Raw genomic sequence first — 17,460 nt, forward strand, 5'->3', positions numbered from 1 at the left:
TGTTGTATAAATGTATTGCGAGGTAACGTGAAATTGACAGAAACGAAAAAGACGCGATTAAAGAAACACCGTTCTGTATTACTTCAACTATACGGGAAGTTACCTACCGCGAAAAGAAGGGAAATTCTCAGGCAAAAAGGTGGTTTTCTCCCTTTGTTGATCCTGGGAATCCTATCGATTCTCAGTTCGGCGGCTGGAGCCGCCATTAGTAAAGCTATTAAGAACTAAACCATGGCCAAGAAGAAGATTTTAGTATCGGAGGACATTTTGGAAAGACTTCAATAGAATCCCCGAGTATCGTCCGAAAAAAAACGTGATAAAACCGAACGTAGATACGACGCTCGAATTGCAAAGCGATCCTTGCGAGGTTATGAATCGACGAAATTTACGTAACACCGACAAAATAAAAATTTACAATCACAAATTACAGCAACGAGTAAATCGGAAACTTAAACGGAATATTAGCAAAGCGAAGATGAAAAATTGGTAAAGCAAAATAGCCGCGGCAATCCCGTCCTATATTCTTAGCAAAGCGATGACTTTGTACAAGTGGTTAGCGCGTTCGCCAGGCTTCGAGGTGACGGAACAGGGCGAATTTATCTACCGCGGACGTCCCGTAAACGGTTCTCACGTCATAGATTTATTAACGTACGCGGTTCCGGGATCGAAAAAAAGTAAAAAGCCCGTAGGATCGGACGAATTTTGCGAGTACTTGACAAGCGTATACGTTCCTCGTTCTTTGTACAAATCGACGAACCTTCGTGCTAGTCAGTCAACGCGTTACAAAAGCGAAACTAAAAAGTTTCACGATGATGACGAATATACTAACGCTGAAGACGACGGAATTATTATGGGAGGCGAAGGGTTTAAAAAATGGGTCGTTTTGTAACATTTGGCGTAAATAAAAAATTTCGAGTATAATTATTTCAATACCGAATGTAGTCGCGGGAAGAACGGGATGTAGAACATCATGGAAAAATTAAAGGACTTGTATTATAGCGCGACGCGAGCGGGATCTTACGGGGGTGTAAAGAATTTATATCGCGCCGCGCGCGCCTGTGGTATAAAAGTAAATTTAAAAGAAGTGGAAAATTTCTTCGTACCATAGTTTACGGAATCGACGAACAATGGCAAATAGACTTGGTAGACTTACAAAATTTGAGTCGTTTTAACCGGGGTTACCGATATATATTATGCTGCATCGACGTATTTAGAAAATACGCCTTCGTCGTTGCCACTAATGACAAAAAGGGAGAAACCATGGTTAAAGCCCCGAATAATATTTTAGAATCGGGAAGGAAGCCGAAAACGATGCAAAGCGATAACGGAAACGAATTCGATGGCGCGGCTGTGCAAAAACGATTGCGCCGATTGGGAATAAAATTTTTCGCCACGTATTCCGAAACGAAGGCGTCGGTAGTGGAACGTTTCAATCGCACTTTAAAAGAGCGTATGTTTCGATACTTCACCGAAAATAATACTCGAATTATATCGACGTTCTGATTCAGTCGACGCTTACAACGACAGTTATCATAGCTCTATAAAACGTAAGCCGATTGACGTTACACCTCGTAATTCCGGAGAAATTTGGAAATATTTATACGGCGATATAGACTTCTCGCCTCCAATTTCTTATCCTTTCGCAATCGGGGATATCGTTCGAATTAGCAAGAACAAAAAGACGTTCGAGAAGGGTTATTTACCCAATTGGAGCGAGGAGTTATTTCGAGTAACGGAAAGATTACCTCGAAAACCGCCGTTATATAAGTTGGAGGATTTAAATTCCGCACCCATTTCGGGTGTCTTCTACGAAGAGGAAGTACAGAAAGTCGCGAAAGACCTGGAAAATACTCTATTTAAGATTGAAGGAAAGGCGTTGTTCCAACGGTACAACCGAAAAATACGTTCGCTGGAAAGGTTACCCGGCGTCCTTCGATAGATGGGTGAAAGAGATAGTGACGAAAAAAAATCATGAGTTTCTACGTTACGTTACCGTCCGATTCTTCGACGAGTTAATTCCCCGATAATCGGATTAGTCGGTTTCGTACGTATTTAACGGAATCCGTTAATTTAAACGGTCCTTACGAAGTCGGGTTAGCCGAAATAAGTTATCCTAGAACTTGGAGCAACATCAAGGAAGACGCCTTACTATCGCTAGTAAAGAAGAATCAATTCGTGGCGGAAATAAAATTACCGAAAGAATATTACGATACGATAACGGCGTTGATACATTTTCTTAATTCCGAAGTAGAGGAAGCTGTATCTTTATCGAAGAAAAATACCGATAAAAAGACGGTGATATTCGAATACTTTCCGCACAAACGTCGGGTATCGGTCACTTTGAAGAAGGACTACTCGGTTGTCTTATCGGGGTTCTTGGCGATTACTCTTGGTTTTACGAGAGAAATGGTCGATGATTTTAGTATCGTCGATTATTATCTAGGAGATTTTACGGTCGATTTGAACGTCAGTATGCATTCGTTATTCGTTTACTCCGACATTGATGAAAATCGAATCGTAGGCGACGTTAGTTCCCCTCTACTTCGAATCGTGAGTGTCCAGGGCAAAGACGGCGAGACTATAGATAAAGACTTTACGCGTCCTCATTACATCCCGTCGCTAGTAATTCGTTTCACACTATAGAAATAAGTATAACTAGCGAATTGGGAGTTCTTGTTCAATTCGAACGAGGTAAAGTTCACGTCACCTTACATTTCAGGCCGAAGAGAATGTGGACGTCGTTATAAGTAAACGGTAAGAGATACTCCCGTCATCATTCGAAAGGAAGATATTGAGAGAATCGAGTCACGGTGATGGATTACGAGAGATATTACTTAAATCAAGGGCATTTAGGTTCGCAATATAACGCCGAGTTCGAAAATTATTACGCTTCTCAAGCCGGAAACGGAAGTATACCATTTTATCGCGGTGTTCCGGCGCAACGCGGATACGGATTAGCCAATATAGTAGCCTCGGCGTTTAGACGCGTTTTCCCGCTGTTTAAAAAGGGAGCGATTTTTCTCGGTAAAAAAGTTTTAAGTACCGGCGCGAAAGTAGCTACGGATGTCGTTAGCGGTGTTCCGTTGAAAAGCGCGCTGAAAACGCGAGGTACCGAAGCCGGGAAAGAAACGCTTTTGCGACTGAGCGACAAAATTAAAAATAAAATGGGCGCGTCGGAAATCGGAAAGACGATGACGGGAAGCGGTTTTAAAAAGAAAAGAAAGAAGCCGAAACTGATTAGTTCGGTCGCGAAGGCCAAAAAGAGAAGGTCGAGACCCGTATATTCCGACATTTTTACAAATCGGTCAACGTTATGAAAACGCGCGCGCGCGCGGGAATGGCGTTGATTCATCCTAAATCGGGCGCCCTGAAGATTTCCGAGTTGGATTTATTCGAAGTACCGCTAACTCAGTCCGGTATAATCCCGTGTCCAACGTGGACGAAAACGCTACCATAACGTTCGTTATTCCCGGAAATTTCGAAGGTTACATCGATATTTCCAAAACTCTTTTACAAGTTCAAGCCAAAATTATCAGAGCCGATGGCGTGGTCATCGATTACGCGACGGAAGTTGTGGGACCGGAAAATTTATTTTTGCACGCGCTCTTTAGCGAAGTGCACGTCTTTATGAACGAGAAATCCGTCAAAATTACGCTCACAAAAGCATGATCCAAACTTTGCTTACTTTCGGTGGTCCGGCGAAAACCAGTTTCTTAACGAGTTCTCTGTTTTACAAGGACACGGCGGGTAAATTCGACGAGCCCGCCAGTAACGAAGGATTTAAGGCGCGAAAAGCGATAGCCGCCAATGGGTGTGTGGTTCATACGTACATTTGTCAGCAATCGCGGTACCTCCCAAATATCTTGAACCTAAAGTTCAAATTCACTAAAAACCCGAACGAATTTTGTCTCCATACGAATACCGACGTGAAATACAAAGTCAAATTCGAAATGGCGTGTTTATATATATCTGAAAAGTACATTTGATTAACGAAATTTTAATCGCTCATTCCATGGCCGTAGAACGCGGGACGATGAAATATCCGATTATCCGATCCGAATGCAATTCGTTTTCCATCGCTCAAGGGTCCAAAATAACAATTCGAGACAACTTATTTAACGGTCAAATACCGAAGAAACTGGTCGTTGGCTTGCTCGAACAGAACGCGTATTTACGGGATTATAAAAAATCGCCCTTCAATTATTTTCAAAATATAGGGGTTAATCACGTAGCTTTGCAAGTTGACGGGGTTTCGACACCTCACAAACCATTATCTCCTAGTTTCAAAGACAATCTGTACGTTTGATCGTACATTAATCAGTTTCTGCAAACTGGGCAATTTAATATCGACGAGAGTAATTTTATTTCGAGAGAAGAGTTTCCCAACGGGAATTGTTTATTCGTTTTTGACTCGACTCCGGACCTCTCTCATTCCGTCGAACATTTTCAGTTGATAAAAAACGGTAGCGTACGTTTAGAGATAAAGTTCGAAAACGCTCTTACCCAGACCGTTTGCGTTATCTACTATAGCGAGTTTCAAAATTTGATTGAAATTGCGCGGTTTTCTTCGATTATTCGAGCTAAGATTATGGATACGCTACAACTAACCGAAATATTAAAGAAAGATTCCGCGGCCAAAAATTTCTTTCGAGGCGTCTTCGCGGCCGATAAATTACCTCGTCGCGTCTCTTCTTTTCCATCATTGTACGTGGTCAATACGGGATTAGCGAATACTCCGAGCGAGCATTGGACAGTGATATATTTCTCGAGAAAGAAGAATTGCGAATTCTTCGACAGTTTCGGCTACCCGCCGGATTTCTTTCAATTTATCAATTTTGTCGAGAAAAATAGTTTAACCGTGACTTTCAATTCGAAGCAACTGCAAAACAACACCGGCAAAACGTGCGGGGGTTATTGCGTATATTTTACTTTAAATAGATGTCGAGGGATAAATTTGTACGATATCGTTAGTAAATTTTCCAACGATACGAATATTAACGACCTTATGATTTCCGAATTTATGGAGAAGAAGTTTTCAATAAAATTTTTAACTTAACAAATCGTTTTTTTATTATTTTTGTAGCGATTATACATACATTATTAAACGCGAGACGGAAACTATACGCGGCTATGCACGTATTCTAACGAATAACGTCGTCATTAGGGCGGGTTGAAAGGTCTCCGTCGGGGACCAAGTCGTCGTTGTCTTCGTCGGAGATCGAGTCGGATACCGGGTCTCGGGGAGGATTCAAGTAACCGTAAGCTAACGTCGAGACACCGTCATCCAGGATGAAACGTTTATCGTCGTACGGGTTAAAACACAGCTTGTTTTGTTGAACCGTGTATAGATCGTTTTTTTTTACTGACGATCCGTTTCATCTCCGCTACGGTAACTCGGCGATTTTCCAGACAGTTCTTATAGTCTTCGTGTAAAACGGTCTTTTTGACCACCCGTTTTCAAATTCCCTTAGCGGTCTTTTTCTCACCGTCCGCCGACAAGATGGAATACATTTTCTATCGTAAGCCGCAGAGTTCTTTAAAGGGCATTCCGTTCAGCTCGTCCTTGAATTTCCCGAGTACCTTTTTATTGACGTTGCTAAAAAGAGGATGGTCGGTTGGGTACCCGGAAAAATCGTAATGGTCGGCTTCTTGACCCATGTCCTCGTACAAGTCTTCGGTTTCGATGGAATACGCGAGACTATCTGTAATATTTACCCCATTTTTTTCTTAGTAATTGATTTCGAGTTTTACGAATAAAATACGCGGTAACGTACCAGTATCGGTGAACAAAAGTTTCGCTTTGTCGCCGTACCGAGCTCGGATGACGTCGTAATGAAATCGAAACATAAGCAGTTTCGAGAGGTCCAAGATGGTAAATCCGGTGTAGATGGGTCGATTCTAAGTGATATTTTTCTTCGTTAAATGAATTCCCCACCAAATTGTTGTGAAAAATGGTAAATTTTTCGAAAGCCGGCGAATTGGCTCTTTTCGCTGCTATTTTCGGAATTTGAACCAACTCGAATCTGATCCTGTTCCTTAAATTTTCCATCGTTTTACCTATAACGATAAAATAATATTAATTTTACCGAAAAAAAAAACAAATATATATATCGACCGAAGACGGCGTTATTCATCAGTTTGAAGAAATCTTTCTCAAAGTCGTTGGCGGCCATTTTCCTTTTTTCGGTGTTGAAAGCGATATAATCGGCGAGCCAAATTCCTTGCTCGAAGGATAAAATTCGATGGACACGGGCGACTTTCATTCCTTTTTCAACGTAGTACTTTAGATTACGGTAATGCACTACGTATTTGGTTTTCGGACGGAGATCGGAAACCAATTTAGGCAGAGAGTCTTTACGCGGAATGCCCCAATGATCCAGTTGTTCTTTGCAATAATAAGGCAGCTCCGACTTTAAGATGGTACGTTTTCGCGGGACTAAAGGTAGATCGTTATGATCCCGGTGCAATTCCGCGGGGTATTCCAAATCAACCTCTACGATGAATCCCAGTCGGTCGTCGTCCGGGTGGTTGAGGACGTTTTCGATAGGAAGAGAATTTTCCCATTTGAAATTTTTCATCGGCATTGGATCCATCATGACGGTGGCGTATAAGTTGTTACAATCCAAATAAGATAGAAACGTCGTTGGTTTTTCCGGATCGTGCGTTTCGGGGACGTATTTGTTGTTAGCGGTAGCTAAACGGCGACTGATGGTAGAAACGCCACCGCGAATCCCTTTTTCGATCAGGAGATGCATATCCGGATCCAACAACAAATCCAACTCGACATCCGTCATGTAGAGAGCGCTTTCCCACACGAAACCTGGACTGGTGTAAGAATGGGCGCTGTCTAATTTGTAATAGTTCATACAGATGGCTCGGAACGATTCGAATACGTCGGCCAACTGCAAAGTGTCGGCGGTGACGTAGAGGTCGTGATATTCCCCCATATTTCTAATCCCGAAACTTCCCAGATTAGACGCGCGGTGGTAATCGGCGTCGGATATACCCGAGTCGGTGAGAATACTATAGAAATCTTCCTTGGCCGGGAGATACGTTTGGTCGAATTTCTCTTGGTTGTCCATATAATCGTTCGGGTAAACGCCTTTGCGAAGTAACAGCTCGACTTTGTCCGGGGTATAGACGGAATTTAGAATTGGGAACATGTTCGGACCGTCTTTCGCTAAATTTTGAACGAGCGTTTCGAGAGAAGCCGACAAGAATCGAAAACTGTCGACGAAACGTAAATGACCCAAAGAAAAGGAAATGTACGTTTCGCTATTACTCGGGATGCATTAGATTTTTTTATCTTTGATTTTGCCATTTTGTTGCAATAAAAGATGAGCGTCGTAACGACTATAATTATGGAAAAATACGGGTATGAAACTCGGGGGTTTTAGTTAAAAATTACACGAATTATGGGCGGCTCCTCTATATTTTCCCGAGTAATGGTCGTGATCCCGAACTTTCCAGTCATCTTTCGAAAACGGTTCAGAGCAAATGTAACAAACGCTAGCCTCGCGATACGATTCTTTCTCCGCGGGTGATAAATCCATTTGTCGATTCTGTTTGATTTTTTCTAAGATAAGGTCCGATTCGAGCCCTAATTTATCTAAAAATACCGTCGTCGCGTCTATACCCCGATAGGTCGTCGGTTTACTAGCGGTACCTAAAAAAAATATGAAATTTTTTGACGCGAATAAATTAGGAACAAGACGGCCCAAGGGCTGGTAATAGTAGCCATATCGTACGAGTGAATAGCCCCTCTATAACCTATCCTAGTGAGTGGATAACCCCTCTATACCTTACCCTAATGAGTGAATAGCGCTATCTTTTTCAATGCTTAAATGATTTACCGTGCATAAAATCAGAGTGAATAGCCCCTCGATTCCCAACTCTAGACAGTGATTAAATTATGACCGTATAAATTTACTTATGCTGTAATTCTAATATTCCGGCGAATCGAAGAACAGATGGTTTTAGTGATAATCCCCTCGATGAGTTTACAACATAGACTTATGCCGATGCACACTTATCGCATCTTATAAATTTCTAACAAGGACTTATGCCCAGAAACTTTTGAAAGAGAAAGTTTAGTTATAGTGATTATCCCCTCGAATTACCTTTAGCAATACTAAAATGATCAAACGCATAACGCTCATTTAACACTAATGTTAGCTCTATCTAAACCCACATTTGAATTAACCGCCAAAACGTTCCAGTCAAACATAACATAGATGACGATAGCTACCGAACGAGAACGAAACACATGATGATGGCGGTAGGAAACGGGGAAAATCGTTATCTATGTAATTAGCACATACATAAAAAGAAAATAAATATAAAAACCCCAAACATACAAATTCATAAGTATCCGACCCCACAGATAAAAATTCAAAAGTATCCGACCCCACAAATTAAGAGGTACCCCACCCCACATCACCCCGACATTTTAGAGATAAAAATAAATAATAAAAAACTCGGGGTTTCTATCAAATCTCTATAGTTCAGTGGTAGAATGTTTGTCTTCTACGCCAGAGACCCGGGTTCGATTCCCGGGTCTGACCTGAAAACATTTTAATTAAAATTAAATCTCTAACCGAGCCCAGTAACCCCTATGGGTGGGTTGTGGTAATATAAAGTTCCTTTTAAGCTAAAATCTGACGATAACGAAGCGACAACCCCGGCCACTACTACTAGTACTACTACTACTACTACTACGGACGGCTCGGGTCAAACTAAGAGCCTATCGTATACTACGATATGGCTAAAAAACGCTTTCGAACTTACCGTCGGGACCGACCACCACGTAACTTAACCCGCAAGAAACGTGCGAAGCTAAAGCGGTGGTAGACGAAAGCGACGAGTCGGGAAGACAGGTGATAATTTTCGACAAATTCGACTCGAAGTCCGCGTAGATGACGTAAGGGACTCTCATACACCAACCGAACTTTCTGAATTTGCAGATAAGCTGCTTGGTGGGCATGGTAATACGTTGAGGGTCGTGGATGTTACATTCTTTCACGTGCTCGGCGTAATTGTTTTGAGCGTTGACGCCGGAAAAACGATGCAAACAGTAGCCACAATAATAGGCGGTGTTGTGGTGTCTCTTAACGTCGCTCAATAGGCGGCTTAAGCTTTTAATCAGCCAATAATGTTGGTTCTTGCCCCGAGAAACTAATGATAAATCGATTTGCCGGTGTTTCGCGACTCGGTTTTCGCTGACGTACAGCGGAAAAATAAATTTTTCCAACGCGAAGACGTTTACCGTCAGTTGGTTCGTTCGTTCGAATTTCGATAGTTTGTAAGAGTCGAATTTGAAAGGAAACGATATAGAGTCTAAATTTAATTCGTCGACGTAATTTGTATAGTTATTTACGCGCTCGGGGTGAATATCAACGGGATGTAATTTAGCTAAAATACTATACAAGAAACACTTATCGTCCAAATTTTTAATATTTACAACGGCCTTTTTATCGGCGATCCATTTAGGTAGTTCGATATACGATCCACCGCGGATCGGGACGTACGCGATAATATTTAGTTGTAAATGCATGATTTTATCTAGGGCCACCCGCTACCGGCATGTTCGAATTCCGACAGGGATTGTTCAATTTTTTGGAGACTTTCGATGATTTGACGCGGAATTACTTCGGCACCCTAAGGAGGTGCAATTAAATCCGCGAAAGTAAGGAAAGGTTTCCGCGACCAAATCCGTATCGGCTAGTTTGCGGATGAATCGCGCGTGTGCGACTAGATACCATTTAACACCGCGGTTTAATCGAAGTCTATCGTTAATATATCTAGAAATAGAATTCTCGTGCGCTTTGATTATTTTTACCGGGTCGGTTTCCGTCTCCCTCGGCGTCACGCGCACGGCGAAAACTACCCCGACCAGCGCTTGAACTTCCTCCCATTCGTCTTCCGACGACGGTAGTGGTGGTGGTGGTGACGAGCGTTTGGCGGGCGGGAGATCCTATTCGTCCGAATGACGTCGTTTCTCTCCGCGGGAAGTGGATGGAAGCTCGTCCGACGCGCCGGGGTGACTTCTTCGTACGTGGTTATGTAAATTATTTCGACGAGTAAATGAAGCGGAAACGTCGAACAAGAAAATCTCATTCCGTCGTGTCGCGAACGAACGTGCTGGTTTTAATTTTTACGCGACTTAAATGTCTCGGAACACTTTTCGCAGTTATACATCTCGATTGTTAATCCATGGAAAACCCGACACAAAATGATTTCGGAGCTACGCGTCAGAACCTGCTTATAAACTCGAAATCTCTTTAGAAGGTTCCTTATAAACTCGAAATCTCTTTAGAAGGTTCCTTATCTGATCTTATCTTATCTTGGGAAATGCTATTTTAGAAAATGGTAAACCGGATCTAACCGGTATTTATTTACAAACGGATTTTTCCATAAATATCTTATCGACGGTCGAGTTAATCTTGTCAGTTCAAACAAGAGGAGCAAGATCATACAGTCACCGGAAATGCGCTCCCTACGTCATTCGCCTTACTCATCTCAAAACAAAACACTCGAAAGTAAATAAACGATAAAACCATATTTCTCAATCGCAAACAAGTTGAGCGATTCTCGTGCCTTTATTCGCTTTGACCAAAATTAAAAACTATAACACCCACATTTCCATTATAATCTCGATCAATTACACCACCTGCAATAGCGCGAAAGATAATGCGAAATGCTACTACGCCCGTTTTATGTATTTTTTTTAAATCGTACCTCCAATATGGATGAAATTTCGTAGCGCCAGACCAGATCTTGGAGCTAAAAAAATAGTATAAACTATGAAATAGACGAACGCTTTTACGTAAAATATGTTTTTTTTAAACAAACCGAGTCTTCCGTAGCAGCCGTCGGGTACCGATAACTGTAAATCAGTTTTTACCAACGTTCGTGACATTGGAGCCACCGAGTAATCGTACGCGCTATAATAAATTATGATTTATAGATATAGGGGTCAAGTATTAAAGGCATTTGTTAATTTACCTGTACAAGTCGTAACCCGCTGCCATGCTCGACGCTCTAGTCGGTGTATACGCGTTATCGGAAACTTTAACATATTTCAACGTCGATGTAAGCGCATTAGTGTTCATGCCGAGCGTGGTAAACGTCGTTAACTTAAAAAATCTTATTCCGTCGTGTCGCGAACGAACGCGCCGGTCAAGCGTTTTCTTATCTCCGCCACGTCAACGTCGCGCGCATTTCCCGACGCGTCATCGTCACGCGCCTTACTTCCGGGTTTGGCTCCTGTGACGTTACCGTGCTTATCTTATCTCCTATCAGTGACGTCATCGTACTTATCTTATCTTATCTTAAAAAAAAATGGCTGCCTCACGTGGCCTATGAGGTCAAATCACGTGACCTATGACGTCAGATCACGTGACCTATGACGTCAGATCACGTGACCTTTGACGTAAAAAGAATGGTTGCCTGCAGCCCATGTTATTCCTATGGTTGCAGCCCCTTAAGATTAACATTGCCCCAGAACGCCCACTATATATCTACTCGCGTTTTTATAAAGTTTTTCTCCTTACCGTGACTTTAATCCTAAGATTTTCCCGGGTTTCCCGAGGCACCATAAAGTAACGTTGATGTACATCTGGGAGAGCTGGGCGGTAAGATTCGTAATCGGGACCGACTGAAAAATCCCAATCGCGCTAAATATTTTTTGTTTTGCGCGAGATTTACCAGAATTAAGTTTCTGGTCTACGTTTTCTAAATACTAGATTTTGAACCTTTTACTTGCTTCCTAAGTCTCATAGTTTTTACTTTCTAAATTAAAGTACTAAGGTTGTCTTCTAAGTTTTATTTTTACTGGAGCAGAGCTCCTTGTTTGAATTCCAAAAGTGTTGTGAGTTTCAAAGGGGCCCGTAGGCTTTTTGTACATAAAGTCCGTGAACTTATATACAAAGAAAAACAAATTTATTTGCACGTGTGATATGGACTACGCTTCGAGAGGGAGAGTTTTTCAATAGATAGGATGACGTCTTTTAGTTGTTGTCCCCCATATCGCCCAATCTCATTCGTCCCAATCGGAAGAATTTAACCCAAATCATATATTCCTGATTCACCAAAATGTATTTCTCCCAATTCCCGTTTGCCACAAAAGGCGATAACAAAAGAATTTGGCACAAATAACATATCCGTTTTATTAATTCGTATTTTCCATTAAAAAAGCAATATTTTAAAATAAATATATAATACCTTTTTCTGAGTTAGGGTTAGGTAGGTTAGGGTTTAGTTAAGTTAGCTTAGTAATATTTTGTAAATCATTTAATTTTAGTTCGCCTTTTCCAAAATATTGATGTTTAGCTTCATTGACTACTCAAATAATATGATTTTTCCAAAACATTACATTTATGTTAGGTTAGGTTTGGGTTGGTTAAGTTAGGTTAGTAAAATTTTATAAATCATTTAACTATGATACGCCTTTTCCAAAATATTGATGTTTACCTTCATTGACTTCTCAAATAATATGCCTTTTCCAAAACATTACTGTTAAGTTAGGTTAGTAATAATTTAGAAATCATTTAACAATGTTACGCCTTTTCCAAAATATTGATGTTTAGCTTCATTGACTCCTCAAAAAATATGCTTTTTCCAAAACATAACTGGTAGGTTAGGTTAGGTTAGGTTTGGTTTGGTTTGGTGTGGTTTGGTTAAGTTAGGTTAGTAATATTTTATAAGTCATTTAACAATGTTACGCCTTTTCCAAAATATTGATGTTTAGCTTCATTGACTACTCAAATAATATGATTTTTCCAAAACATTAATTTTATGTAAGGTTAGTTTAGGTTTGGTTTAGTCAAGTTAGGTTAGTAATATTTTATAAATCCTTTAACATTGTTACGCCTTTTCCAAAATACTGATGTTTAGCTTCATTGACTTCTCAAATGACATGCCTTTTCCAAAACGTTATGTTAAGTTAGGTTAGGTTTGGTTAGGAGGACGTCTCTTTCTCTTTGGAGCGGTTATACACTTCAAGTAAATGTATCCCTTATGGAATGAAAAAAAATATAAAACCATCAAATTCTACTCTATTTGAGTCTTTTTGGGTATGCAATATTGGGTTAATTGGGATAGGAGAACTGGGAATTGGGTTAAATGAGGTTTGGGTAAATGGGAATTGGGTGTTTTAAATTGGGTGAAATGGGGGGTATCATTTTAGGTTCTTGACCCACCACACCTGAACGTCCCCTTCCACCGAAATGTAAAGTTAGGATCAGGCGTTCACGCCTCTTCTATAGATGATTTGGTTTTATTTTTAAAGGCGATTTGTTGCGGTTTTTTTAACTCTTTTGAATTTTTAACCCTTTAAGGATATTTTTTGGGGAACTCTAACCTTTTTTCAACACCGTGACGTCATCGTCACTCGGAGAGGTAAAAAGTAGGGGTGTGCGAATACCACTTTTTGGGTATCAAACTAGTTACGGAATACCAAAAAAAAATTCCTTATCAAATACAGAATCGAATAGTTTATTCCAAATTTTATACCGAAAAGTTAGGCCTTGCCTTTTCCTGCTTCTAAAAATTATATCTATCCCTGATCACACCAACATTAAAAGGTGGGACGAGGTTGAGAGAATAATCAAACAAGTTGGAAAAACCAAAATATTACCTCTCCGAGTCAAGAGGTCTACTACAACAAACTTATTTACCTAGATGTGGAATTATTTCTCTTTTTTTGAAGTAAAAATTTACAAATTAATAAAGCAGCATTCCAAGAATAGAGAATACATAGTAAAGCAGACGACATTTTACATCCAATAAGGATAAATCTTGGACACATGGAAGTCAGTCAATGGATAAAAGAACAGGAAATGAAGTGTATAAATTTTGGAGAGAAATAACCTTTATGTGTTTTAAAGGCCCAATTGTCTACGCTTCAGCTGTTTACACAACAGGTCTGCAGTGTAAACACTATCGTCTCGTCTCACCTCAACAATATTCTTAGTTTGCCAACATGAGTGTTAACGTTAAATAACACCAAAGCTGATTTGTGGCTAGACGCACTGAAAGTCTTGCGCACCATAAAAAGAATGAACACTCCGTAGGCACTACCCGTTTACCATTGGCTCTTTCACTGGTCTAATGGCCACCACGCTCTTTTCTTCTATTCTAAAATCAAAACCTGATTATTTAAACGTGTATTTAACTTTCGGCTCACTCTGAACCGTTAATGTCTCTTCAATTCAGACACGAAAATTAAAACCCATGGTTTACTACACCTTGGGCCTCATTTATACACACTTTTGTTCACTAGGCCTATTATGGTTAATACTTGATTTAACCGACAGATTGTAAGCCTTAGCGTTCTTATTTTAATAACTATGGCAAGGATTATTCTATATACAGATGCAGTATAGCTTAAGTAATATATAAACAGCCATTTCAAATAATAATATTAAAAAATGTCCTTGGAATATCAAAATGAAAGAGATCTTTGAAACTACAAAACTACTAAAGGGATCGTAATTACGAAAAATACTTTCACATATTCACTTTAAATTATGGAAAAAGGGAATATTAAGGTTCTGTATGATTTCTTTACACATCAACACAAGGCGAACTGCTAACGCGACGCACTAGTGTAACAATGGACGGACACACACAGACAAAAACATAGACTGCTTTTTAACTCTTTCCGTATTAATTTTGACTTGAGAAACAAGATTATCTTAAAAATTAAAATAAACATAATTAATATTAAATATTTTCTTCTTTAGTTGTTAGCCATATTGAGCGTTACATCGTTTTGATAAAGAATAATTAAACATTCTTGAGAGACTTGACTAATATTGGCGTTTGAAATGAAGCATACGCCGGTTGCTTCGCCTTACTCAAATAGGTAGTATATAAAGGTTTCGTATTGCAGCTACAGGTAAGAACAAGGTCATTCCATGTAATGTGAGCCAAGCCGTTAACCATGGGTCGGCGGATTTAGATGAAATTTGGCACAAATGATCCTGTGGCTATTAGAAAAGAGAAACCGGGATTGTTTTTAAACCAGTTGGGAAACCAAAATAAACCTCTCCAAGCCGAGACGAATTTACTTTCTAAACACAGGTCTACCAACAATGACAAAAACCGAAAATACATAGTTCAAATTGGCGAAATATTGCCAAGGTCTTTGGCAAAGGCGTAAGCGTTTAACAATTTCCTTTGAATCCTCAATAATTCTAATGAGGACCTAAAATGTAGCACTGAAGTTGTAACGTGGTTTTTATGCAACTGGAGTATTTTAGGATAGGTGGGGCAGTTAGGTGAAATTACGGGAAATAATCATAACCATATTCCTTTAGACTAAAATAAATATACGGCAACATACCTTTAAAATAAAGTCAGTAACCTTGCATACCGCCATATTGGCTTTTGGTTTATAGTTTAAAATGAAATTTACGTCCCTCGGGGCTAGAAGGGTTGGTTAGCGGGAACCTAGCGCTGGACGCTGGAGGAACGCTAGTAATCCTTTTGGCTCCACAGCGGCGACGAGGGGCTCGGGGCAGAGCTGTGCTAATTAATTAGTTAGCTAATTGAATTTCTAATTAATTAGCAACATTTACTAATTGAAAATGGTAATTGAATTTTAATTACCTTAGTGCTAATTGAGAAGTAATTCTAATTAATTAGTATGAATAGTAAAGGTAATTATCTAATTAAAATTTAATTAGATTTAGGATTAACTAATTAGCCAATTGAATTTTCAATTAATCTTTTAATTTAGTAAAAACTAAAAATCGAGGAATTAACTCTTGATTCATCTATTTGAAAATGAAAACGCCCTTATTATATCGATGAGGAAAAATTAGTGCTACTCTAAATATTTCAGCTCCTCTAAAACATGAGAGAATACTAGTACTAGTGGAAAATTTCGTAGATCGTAACTGTCCCATTTCGAAATTTCGACTGTTTTTCCTACTCGAATTTATGGCATCGCACCACCCCTCTTAAGAATGCAATAATACCAAGGATTTGTTTAAATACTAGGTACGCAGTATTTATCAATTTCCTTTCTGAAAGTAAAGGTAACCACTAACTTGTACATATCAAAATTTCCTTACGTGTCGTTTGTAAAAACTTAGTTTTATTTTGAAGACTAGTTGTTTTGACCCTAGCTTAACTGAACCGCAGGTATAGAATTTTTATGTAAAACAGTAAAATACCAGTGAAAATAATTTTTATATGGTGATTCAATTGGGAATGGGGAGATAAAACGACTAGATTATTATAGAAACTAATGCCCAGAAATAAACTATAGTTTTTAATAAGTAATTAGTTGCTATTAATGTTTGTTCCTCTCGTTATAATCGGTATTGTTAAAGGGCTAGTATATGGATAATAAAATGGAAAATTTTACAAAGACTTCGTTACCTGACACTCTTCTGGTGGAATCGTGGGAAAGATCCATAGCCCACTGCACGTTCCATGGAGTCCCAGACTTGTAATAGCTCTTTTCGCATCCAAAGGGCCAAAAAGGGGGAAAAACAACTTGCGCATGCGCTAGAAACTCCTGGGGGCCAGTTAAGCAGACTACCCTTGTAGTCTATGGAAAAAATGCATTAAATCCCAACTTCAATTTGTTTGGTGAGTTGTAAGAGAGTTAAAAATATACAAATAAGTAGATTTTTAAATTAAAATAATTAAATTTTTTTTAAAAATAATTTTTTATGTAGTTCTTCTAAAATTTCGATTCTTGGTTTTTAATATTGAGTTAAAACGTTAAGCCTTTGCGAGCCAGTGAACAATAATCATGCTTTCTAAGTTTTTGCTGTGTTGTTGGTTGTAAGAGTCACTCTTCGAAATCCAAAATAGAAAAGACAAAATTTCATAGAATTCCAGTTAAAAGACGAAAACTGTGGGAGAAAATAATAAATAGACAAAACTGGAAGGTTGGACGAGATGATAAAATCTGTAGTAAGCATTTTGTTAGCGGCTACCCTGGGTGGGATAAACACGACGTGGACTGGGTGCCTACGTTGTATATGAATGAAACCCACTGTGATTGAAACTATCACTTCAAAAACATTTCCAATCAAAAAAGAACGTTCTTCATTAATCGCGCAAGAAATTAATGAAACTGAACCAAGTTCATTTGCGGAAGAAGTGTTTCCATTGAATTTGTCACCCCGGAATGCCAAGAAGGTAAAACCTGTAATTTTAAAGTTTCCCAATACATGTTAATAAATTCAATTTTAGAGGAAGTCAGACGAAGACCAATGGGAAAAGAATTGGTATAATTATTCAATTCAGTCATCATTATCTTTTCATAATTATACTGATGGAAGCCCATCAAAACCTGAATTACGTTACGAATTCACGTAGAGAGGGCAATTGGTAGGATAAAAAACTTTCACATTCTAGATGGGGTGTTTCCCATATCACAAAATAAAATAATTAGTCAAATATTAAGTGTATGTTCAAATTTAACCAACATTAAGAAGC

At 39.3% G+C, this 17,460-nt stretch overlaps 2 protein-coding genes across 2 annotated transcripts; one reads left to right on the forward strand and one right to left on the reverse strand.

Annotated features, from left to right (window-relative positions):
* The first annotated feature begins 970 nt into the window (after positions 1 to 970).
* LOC149639844 (uncharacterized) lies at positions 971 to 2,758 on the forward strand. Its single transcript, XM_089850824.1, has 5 exons — positions 971 to 1,061; positions 1,109 to 1,450; positions 1,509 to 1,917; positions 2,037 to 2,622; positions 2,720 to 2,758. Exons 1-5 carry the CDS (start codon positions 971 to 973, stop codon positions 2,756 to 2,758), a joined length of 1,467 nt encoding a protein of 488 aa, XP_089706950.1.
* A 2,756-nt stretch (positions 2,759 to 5,514) lies between these two features.
* On the reverse strand, positions 5,515 to 9,553 carry LOC149639845 (uncharacterized). The gene is made up of 6 exons (XM_089850825.1): positions 8,788 to 9,553; positions 7,409 to 7,666; positions 6,116 to 7,180; positions 5,936 to 6,057; positions 5,775 to 5,898; positions 5,515 to 5,702 (listed from the first exon to the last, which is right to left on the reverse strand). Exons 1-6 carry the CDS (start codon positions 9,551 to 9,553, stop codon positions 5,515 to 5,517), a joined length of 2,523 nt encoding a protein of 840 aa, XP_089706951.1.
* Positions 9,554 to 17,460: the final 7,907 nt, after the last annotated feature.

Source organism: Phalangium opilio, unplaced genomic scaffold, assembly GCF_054372755.1.
Source record: "Phalangium opilio isolate 3A_F unplaced genomic scaffold, DU_Popi_V2 ptg000094l_1, whole genome shotgun sequence".
Classification (NCBI taxonomy): Eukaryota; Metazoa; Arthropoda; class Arachnida; order Opiliones; family Phalangiidae; genus Phalangium; species Phalangium opilio.

Excerpts from the sequence above, each read along its gene's own strand:
- LOC149639844 (XM_089850824.1), top strand. The coding sequence starts at position 971 with ATGGAAAAATTAAAGGACTTGTATTATAGCGCGACGCGAGCGGGATCT. Across the intron at positions 1,451-1,508 it reads CAATCGCACTTTAAAAGAGC|TCGACGCTTACAACGACAGT; the intron begins GTATGTTTCGAT and ends GTTCTGATTCAG. Across the intron at positions 1,918-2,036 it reads AAAATACGTTCGCTGGAAAG|TCGGTTTCGTACGTATTTAA; the intron begins GTTACCCGGCGT and ends TAATCGGATTAG.
- LOC149639845 (XM_089850825.1), bottom strand. The coding sequence starts at position 9,553 with ATGCATTTACAACTAAATATTATCGCGTACGTCCCGATCCGCGGTGGA. Across the intron at positions 7,181-7,408 it reads AGGAGCCGCCCATAATTCGT|CGAAAGACGGTCCGAACATG; the intron begins GTAATTTTTAAC and ends TTCAAAATTTAG. Across the intron at positions 5,899-5,935 it reads CCATTTTTCACAACAATTTG|AATCGACCCATCTACACCGG; the intron begins GTGGGGAATTCA and ends AATATCACTTAG.